Raw genomic sequence first — 9,721 nt, 5'->3', positions numbered from 1 at the left:
CAGCTTCCGAATCCAAATGGATGTACCTTTAATCTGTTACACCCCAATTTTTAAAGAAAACGAGATAAGTAGAACACGAAAAGAAAGGAGGAGGGAGAGAGGGCGAGAGAAACTCAATGGAAGCCAAACCTTTTTCCTGCAGTATTCTAATGCTTCTTTTCTACGTTCCCAACTAGAATTAGAAGATGTAGATGTCAAATTACCAAAAACAAAAAAGCTATAATGTCATGTTTAAGGACCAAGGAGGATGAGGAAGAATGCAAGTGGAGCGCAAATACAAAATATCAAATATCCAATGCCTCCGAAACTAACCATGAGATGAGATGACGCCTTAAACTCCTCTTCCTTTCCCTTCCTCGCGTTTAACTCCAAGCCACGTGGAATATTGGAAGCTTAGTTTCGGAAGTACTGGCGTAGAGCCTACTTGGGTCTTCAAATGCCATCTTTTCGTTTTTTTTTTTTTAAAAAAGAAAACGTTAAGTCCCAAGATTGAAGAACAGACGAACAAGTCGAACATCTGTGTTTCCTACTGGTTACAACACTTTCTATTTTTTTATGATTATTAACAACGATTTTCAAGACCTCTTAGCGGATTTAAACCTTCACCAAAGCGGCCCGCAATAGGAGGCTAAAATCGACTTGAAAGTATCAGCGTCACTGTGTAATATGACGACAACCATGAAGGGCCATGTTACCTAAAACGATGGCAGGACATATTTCAAAACTACATCTAAGAACACTTGTATCTCAATTTTGTCTATGATCCATCACAAATTGCATATGCTCAATGTCTCACTTCAGACAACAGAGGCACAATGCTGACTTATTGCCTTGACAATTTGAACCTTACATTCTCTGCGGTTTCTAAAATAAGGCTATTGCAAAGAATGCATATAATGGTAAGAATATGTATACCAACCTAATAGGCACCATATGTTAAGAAGAGTTAGATGAGGGAAAAACAAAAGAATGAGAAAGAATGACTACGATATTATCTATTATACAATTTTCAGGAGCTGATCACGAAATGGTAAGGCTTTGGTCCAGAGGATTGATGATCGCAATCTTGGTTACAAAATGGTTCCCACTAGCCATATATGCAGGAGAAGACAATAGGCAATGAGGCCTAGTCTTGCTCTGGGACGACTACTTAGAGCTCGGCCACCAGATGCCCTGTAGCAATTCAAAACAGATGTCAAGATCATAGCAAACAAGTAAATTACATAGAAAGCAAGAACTTAATATTCCCTCTAGGAAGAAAAAAAGAATTTTCCCCTTTCCCTCATAAAATGGGTAGAGCATTTTACCAAATTCCGTCAACTCGATCTGCAATCAACTTTCCTTGTTTTGGGATGAGGCCAGATGTGTTGAGAGACTTGAACAAATGACCTGCCAAAAAATGGGTGCATATGTTTAAGTTCTGCAAATTCTGAGACTTGTACTAATGAGAAATTATTTTTTCAAAAAAAAAAAAAGAGAAGGCATTCTAAGGAATGCCGACCTTTGTCCTCATCAGTTTCCTCATTGTTTATCAGGCGATCAGATTCCAAGTCAATATTAAGTGCAAGATGGTCCGTTGATCCTTTTCGCATAGTTCGCACGTGAGCAGCTGATTGCACAGGAGATATTGTACTCTTTCCAAGTGATCCCTGCATAAGCATAAAAAAGTTATTAGATCTCCAATAGCAGAATTTGCAAGGGATGTATGACACTATCAGTTGAAGCAAACAGAATACAAAACACTTGAGAAATCCAGTTTCAGATTTAAATGGGAGAGAGAGATATGCTTCAAATTTACAAAAGGAAAGCATTTCCATTTGGGAGTGACATCATCATGAAATGAATATACAGACAGTTCAAAGAGTCACATGATTATGCAAGTAACAGTCTGTAACTATCACCACTTTTTTTCTTTACAACAATATTAGTTACCACAAACTAATTCAAACATTTCCCATATGATTTCATCAAACATGCATTGCAAAAAAAAATTTCCCTAATCCATCCAATTCCATATTCACACACTGTACTATTGGGAAGTGACACTGAAATCCTCATCTACCAACATGCACTGTTCTCAATGTAGAGGATCGAATATCCAACTATCACTTGAAGATGTCCTAATAATACATATAATCAAGTTAAGAATCAAAGATTACATCAATCAGTCATTTGGTACATGAAAAGTTCATAATTAAGTTCTCTGAGATCACTACGAGCCATAAAACATTTCGGTCAAAGAACTAAATCTGTCATAAAGTAAAACAGTATGGTAATCATTGAAGCAGTTTCATTCACAAAAAATAGATCTTTTACACTGCACTTAAACTAAAGAATCATTCATACATATAATTTTAAGCTATCAGTAAGCAGTGGCTTACTTAGAAAAAAATTTCAGTGGGTTCTTAAATATAATTTGCATTATATGAACATACTTTTTTCACATTGTATTATTAAATAAAGTTTTGCATTTAAACCCAAAAGTTTTAATTATTCAAAAAAATTAAGTACATATAAAAAAATTATTACAATGAGATATTATCTCATGCAGTTACCTTTGATATAGTACTTGTCCATGAATTACAAATTAAGCATTTTAAGAATTGAGTGGGGTCACTTGAACTGCCATGCATAATATATTTTTTAATATCCTAAAAAATAAACTTAAATATCTGCCTAAGAATCACAACTCAAGTAAGCAGCTTACAACCCAACTCTTTATTTTTTTTATGCATGATTTCAAGGCATCATCTTAGACAGCTAGATCTGCACAATACTGAGGACACAATAACTAAAATGCTAGTTGAATAAAACAAGCTAGTAATACATGTATCAAACCACAGACAGTTCATAGCGACAAGATAAACTTCATAAATTAAGTTGATAATGAGAATGTTGTAAGAAACAGTATGTACCGCATCTTCAATTTCAGATATTTCTGAACCAGTGGGTGCTGAAGGTGCTTCAAAGATGCTCCTTTCCTGGACAATCTCAGGCAGCACAGTCCTACTCTGAAGAGAATCTTCAAGTAACTTAACCTTAGTTGACAATTCATCCACAATCATTTGGCTTCCAAGCAACTTGGTACCAAGTTCCTGTGCTTTGTATTTTGAATTTTCAGCCTCCAACAACAGCGTATTAACCTGTTTTTCTAAAACAGGTAAAAGTGCTTTCATACCAACAGAATTTTGGCCTCCAGTAAACTCTTTACCTCCCAATACAGCAATGATCTTCTCCAAACCATATGTAACCTCAGACAACTCCGTTTTCATCTCTTCCAAGTCTGGCTTATTTCTAACATTTTTTCCAATTTCTTCTTTAAGATGCTCAATTTCAAAAATCTGTCTTGAAAGTGTAGACTGTAGTTCTTCCTTCTCATAAGATAGCAAATTTATTTGATTCTGCAGATCAGTGAAATTATCAACAACAGAAAACAGTTTCTTAACATCAGCTGAGGTATGGGGCTCCAGGTCTTTTGACTCGACAAGAGGAGTTTCAATCCCACTTAGCTTGTCCAATAGAGTTCTTAATTGAGATGCTGACAGGAAAGGCTCTTCAGCTTCTGTAACAACAATATGATAAACAAGAACATAATAAAGATTAATGACGATTGACAATCAAGAGCACAAGATTAACAAGGTGAGAAGGAAGACATTTACCTTTTTCTTTCATCAACAAACTAAGGTTCAATGATGAAAGTTCTGACTCTTTTTCTTTCCATCTGTCCTCTTTGGCCTGATAATCCTCTAACTTAAGCCTCACTTCTCTGCATGAATCTTCTAATGCTTCTACATCACTCTCCAACTTGAAAACCCTACTTTGATATATGTCTCTTTCTTCAATGGCTTTCTCAGAGGTGCTCCTGGTATCTTCCAATTCTTTCTGTAAATTATGAATGATAGTGGCCACCGCTGTACTTGTAGTTTCAAACAACTTTGCCAGACTTTGAACTTTTCTAGTAGCAGTCAACAACTTCTCAGCTGTCTTAGCATATTTGTTGCCAGCAACCTCTGTCTGAGCCATGTCATCTCCAACAAATTCTTCCACTTCTGGGTGCAAAACATGGTTCAATTTTTCAAGCCCAGGAAGAGAGCTAAATTCTATAAGATTGTTCTTAACTTCAAACTGCAGGTCTGTAGTTGCATCTGTACAAGCAGAGAATAAAATGGCAAAATCATTCCGTAACATGGCTATAGCTTTCTCCTTTTCCTGTTCACGCATTTCCAGGTTTTTGACATTTTGTTTCAAGGATTCCATATTCTCGACCATACTTTTTACCTCATCCTTTGCTGCCTGTAATTTTTTTGACAAGGCTGCTATTGACTCATCTAGGAAGGTTGAAAAACCTTCAAAACTATCTGCAAGGATTTTGTTTCGCAACTGGAACCCTTCTGCAGTCCTTCTAAAACCTGAAGAAACATCATTAGCATGTACCGCATTTGCTTCATCATTCTCCATCTCAATGTTCACAGTATTATCGATATCAATGGAGAAACGTCTTGCTAGATGAGCGATATCCTGTAGTAAATGAAAAGAGCCAGTTATAATAATAATAATAATAAATGCCTTCAACTCATTCAGGAGCTAAAAGAAAAAGGAAAGTTCGGTATCACCTCCATGAGTGGTTGACCTTGCAGCAGTTCTAAATCCTTGTCAACCAAATGGTCCCTTGTGTTTTTAATGGTAAGATCCATGACTTTAAAGTGCTCCAAATTCCTGTCAAAGCATTGTTTTATCGTAGACAACAAACTTTGGTCTGCAATGAGCATTTGAAGATTGTTAATATGACCAATCAACTCTATGGATCTGTTTGCTAAGTTGCCACTGGTTCCCGCCAACTCTTCCATGCATGCATTCAGTTTCGAATTGAGAGTTGATATCTCCTGATCAGCAGTTGTTTTCTCACCTTGAAGTGCAGAAAAATCCTTTTCTGACTTAACCGATGCATCTTCTAGTGATTTAATGGTCGTGCCAGCATCTGCCAGCTTGCTAGCCAGGGTCTCAGTTTCATCTTTTAGCTGTTTTAGCTCATTCTCCAAGTTGGTTATTTCCACTTGTGAATTGTTACTTTGTTCAGTTAGTGAAGCAACATTCATCTCTGCCTGGGAAAGTGCATTTTCAAGTGACTTTATAGTGTTATATGCCTCTCTAAGTCTGCAGGTCTGAATAGCAACTTCCTCCCTCACTTTCTCCACCTCCATCTCTGAAGCAGCTCTGCTACCTTGAGCCTCCTCTTTTCACTGATAAGCAAGGAAATTTATTTTCTGCCAGTGACAATGCCTCTTCAAGTGACTTTCTAGCCTCACTAGTCTCAGCAAACTTGTTAGTTTGTGAATGAGCTTCCTCGATTGCTTTCTGCAACTCTATTTCTGTTGCTTTCTGGGTCTCAGTTTCATCTTTTAGCTTCTTTAGCTCATTCTCTAAGTTGGTTATTTCCACTTGTGAATTGTTACTTTGTTCAGTTAGTGAAGCAACATTCATCTCTGCCTGAGAAAGTGCATATTCAAGTGACTTTATAGTATTATATGCTTCTGTGAGCCTGCTGGTCTGAATAGCAACTTCCTCCCTCATTTTCTCCACCTCCATCTCTGAGGCAGCTCTGCTACCTTGAGCCTCCTCTTTCTCACTGATAAGCAAGGAAATGTTATTTTCTGCCAGTGACAATGCCTCCTCAAGTGACTTTCTAGCCTCACTAGTCTCAGCAAACTTGTTAGTTTGTGAATGAGTTTCTTCATTTGCTTTCTGCAACTCTACTTCTATATTTTTCTTACAAAATTCCAACTCCCTCTTCTCTTCAGCAAGTTGAGATAAATCTTTGTTTGCAACAGCCAATGCATCTTCCAGTGATTTGATAATTGCTTGGGCTTCTGCTAGCTTGACAGTAAGGGTACTAGCCTCTTCCTTTACTTCCCTCAACTCTTGTTCAGTCTGTGTCTTGGCAGTCTGACAATCATCAATATACCCAGCAAGCCAGTTCAGCTTTGCTATAGGCTCTTCAAATGCTGAATCAACTGGAATAACAATGCGATCAATTGATTCGCTTACTCTCTGCAATATGTTATTGCTCTCAAATAAGAACTTCTCGAATTGATCCCTTTGCTCTTTCATAGCTGCAAGATCACTCTCCAACTTTGGGATGCACTCTAAATCATTAGATAAAGTACTGATCTGATCCCTGCACTCAGCAACGGTAGATTCTTGCTGTTGTAACTCTAGCCTCAAGTTCTCAATTTCTGAGTTCTTTTCCTCAAGAAGAAGTTTCAAGTTTTCCCGATCTTGAACCAATCCCTTTCCTTTCTTAACTGCCATTGATAACTTTTCCCTCAGCAGACCAGATTTCTCCTCTGATCGTTCAAGATCTTTTTGCAGCACATCTTTCTCCTCCTTCAGCACAAAAAGTTCCTGAGAAGCCACTGTGAACTGATTTGACAGATCATTCAGCTGTGACCTTGCCAGACTATCTTCGTCTAGTATTTCCTTACAAAGCATCAACTCCAGGTTCCTAATATACAAAAGACTTCGAAGATTTTCAAATAGTTCTGCATCCACAAAAGGAGTATCCGAAGAGGCACTCGTTTGTTCTTTTATCTTCACAAAGCACCTATCAATTAGAATGGGTAAACTAGAAGAAGTGTCCTCAATCCCCTCTTGATCATCCATCATTATTCCAGAACCCTCAACCAGCATCCTTAACATCTGAGCTTTCTCTGATGAAAGTTGATGGACCTTCTCAACTACCTTTTCATGTTTACTTGTAAGGTCATCCAACTCCTTTTGAATATAATCCTTCTCTGTCAGTTCTCCTGCAAGTGAAGCACTTAAATGATCCTTGTCCAATGATATCTGATGCACCTTGCCAACAATTTCCTCATATTTAATTCCAAGTTGATCTAACTCTTCCTTAATGTAATCCTTCTCTTGTTGTACAGTCGAAAGTGAAGCACTCAAATGATCAATCTCATCACATGCAGCTTCCTTTGTTGTGGCAATTTCATTTTGCAACATATTTATTTCATCTTTAGCCCTGTAAAAAGATTCCTTAAGCCAACCCAAACGAGAATCTAAATCAGTAAAGGAGACATTTTCAGGTAAATCAATTGCATAAATGGTATCTTTCAATCTGTAGAAGTCCAAGGAAACACCCTTCAGTTCATTTCTTTCATTAACAAGCCATCTAGCTCTTCCCACAATATCAACTGACTGCAGTTCCTCCGGTACATCAATCTGGGACAGGATGTGTTCAAATGTCTCAACAACCAAGGTCTTTTGCAAGAGTGATTCTTGCAATGATGCAACCGAATTTTCACTCTTCACCAACTCTTCCTTCAGTAATTCAGCAGCTTCGAGGGCACTCGACTTCTCTTGCAATTCAACCAAACATCTCTGAAGCTCACTTGTTTTATCAGCCAGAGACTGCTTCAGTGAGTCCCGCTGCTGAACCAAAGCTTTCCCTTTTGTCACAGCCATGCTCAGCTTTTCCTTGGTATGAGCACACCTCATCTTTTCCTGCTCAGCCTCTGTCTTTGCTTTTCCAAGCTCCGAATTTAGCATCTCCACCGTCCCTTTCTCACTTTCAACTTGTTCAAGCAATTTCCTATTTTCATCTTCCAAAAAACCTATTTTTGCAACCAGCTCTGCTTCCTTCCTCCTGAACTCAAATAACTCATCACGTGCAGCAACAAATACAGTACTAAACTCCTGCACACCAAAATCGGATTCAGCCTTTGTCAAACACTGCCTAAGTTGATTAACCTCAAAAAGAAACTGCTTATACTTCTCAATTAATGCCAAAGTGCTTTTCTCAACAAGGTCAATCTGCTCCCCACCAGGATCACCAAACAATTCTCCTTGATCAACAACCGACCCAAGAGCAGCCAAAATCCTCTCCAGTGCAACCTCACATTGCTGGTTCTTCTCCACATAAACCCCCTTCTCTGCTTCTGCTATGGAACTCATAAACTTCGCATTTAGCCCTTCAATCTCTTGATCCTTCATATAAATCTCCTTCTCAAGCGCCTCCCTCTCTTCCTGCACACAGTAAAACCCTAAGTAAAACATAAAAATCATTGACCAACACGCACACACACTAAATAAACACACAAAACCTTGTATCTGATTTCAAATTTCTCCTTGTCATCAACAGCCTGCTCCAGCAAAGCGCGCATGCGTTCCATTTCACTGACAAAGTGATTATCTTCACTATTGTGTGCAATATTATCCACGTCATCGAACTGTCTAGCTACCGCGTTCTGTTCCTCTATAACGACCTCATTTTCACGCGCAGTTGGAGTTCCAGCTTCCCTATTATCATTATTCAACTCATCTGAAGCATCCACAAACATATCTTCTTTGCTATCAACATGAGACAACTCAATAGATTCCGCTTCCCGTATTGACTACAAAACAAAATAAATCATACTTAAAAAAATAAATATACCAAATTGCACATTTTCCCTATTAACAATGACAAAAAATTAGATTTCAATTGAAAAACATTCCTAAAAACAAAACCTGATTAGTCGAAGATTGAGGGTAAATTGCTCCATTTTCAACAGCTCCAGAATTCTCCCAATCGTGATTTTCCGACATTTCTACTTGTCATATAAATTTATAATAAATAGAAACAACTCAAGATCTGCAAGAAAAATCCATAACAATTTAATACGTAAAAAAAATGAATAAAAAAATCCAAGAAATCAAGGAAGATTAATAGATTTGACCTGAATCTAAATTCTACAGTGAAGTGATGCACAGATGAGATCCTGATTGTGCTTAGATTCGAGAATTTGCAGTTTATGCAGTAATAATTTTTTTATTTTATTAATTTTTTTATTGATGTTTTTATTCTTGGCGTTGCCGTCTGACTGTCTCTATTTCATAAGGATCACTCTTTTCACGCGGTCAATGATTTGTTTGACGAAGTTCACACGTGACATGCGGTCCATGATTTGTCCTCTCATGGCATTGGTTGAAAAGTTGATTGAAATAAGCTAAAAATTAGATGATGTTTGATATTTTACATTGAAATGTGATTATATATAATTGTAATTAGGGTGATTTTAGAAAAAAATAATATGATAGTGTTTAGTATATAAGTAAAATAAAATATAAAATATAAAAAAATAATATTATAGTATTTAATTTATAAGTATTTTATTAAAAATATAATGTTTATTTTTAAAATTATTTTTATTTATTAAAATATAAGTTTAATATATTTATATTTTTATTATTAATTTATATTATTTTTAATATAATTTTATATATTTTATTTTTATTTGTTAATATAATTTATTATATTATATATTTTATTTTAATTTTTTTTCTTCAAAAGATAATAAAAATTTTATTGACAGTCACTATAACTATTAAGAATAATAAAAAAATCTTTCAAAATTTATATAAAAAATAAATTATAACATTATATAATGTTTTTAACAAGATAAAAAAATTAAAAGGTAAAAATGTATTTAATAATATTACAGAATACAATACAATTTGATTGCATTAGTTTTTTTATTATAATCACACTACCTCTGTTGGCAGTACATGATTGTATTACAATCTTACATTACATAGGTTTGTTGCAAAATAAATATAATTTACTTAGGTATATTTTAAATTATATACTCTCACTTTTCTCATACCAACGTTATCTAAGAAAATTAATTATAATAATAATAATAAAATAATAATAATAAATATGTTCAGTAAATATATT

General features: G+C 35.8%; 1 protein-coding gene across 1 annotated transcript; it reads right to left on the bottom strand.

The window, feature by feature from the left end:
- Window positions 1-714: 714 nt before the first annotated feature.
- On the bottom strand, window positions 715-8,859 carry TNO1 (TGN-related, localized SYP41 interacting protein). The gene is made up of 10 exons (XM_021437116.1): window positions 8,721-8,859; window positions 8,512-8,635; window positions 8,106-8,396; window positions 5,530-8,028; window positions 4,614-5,144; window positions 3,660-4,518; window positions 2,916-3,562; window positions 1,502-1,649; window positions 1,308-1,389; window positions 715-1,173 (listed from the first exon to the last, which is right to left on the bottom strand). The coding sequence occupies exons 2-10, from the start codon at window positions 8,587-8,589 to the stop codon at window positions 1,071-1,073; spliced, it is 5,238 nt and encodes a 1,745-aa protein (XP_021292791.1). The 5' UTR covers window positions 8,590-8,635; window positions 8,721-8,859; the 3' UTR covers window positions 715-1,070.
- Between the last annotated feature and the right edge of the window lie 862 nt (window positions 8,860-9,721).

The sequence above is a fragment of the Theobroma umbraticum genome, unplaced genomic scaffold (genome assembly GCF_002168275.2).
Source record: "Theobroma umbraticum cultivar Fairchild unplaced genomic scaffold, ASM216827v3 scaffold_20.0, whole genome shotgun sequence".
Lineage (NCBI taxonomy): Eukaryota > Viridiplantae > Streptophyta > Magnoliopsida > Malvales > Malvaceae > Theobroma > Theobroma umbraticum.
Note: the sequence above shows the minus strand (reverse complement) of the source record. Positions and strands in the feature narration are given on the sequence as shown.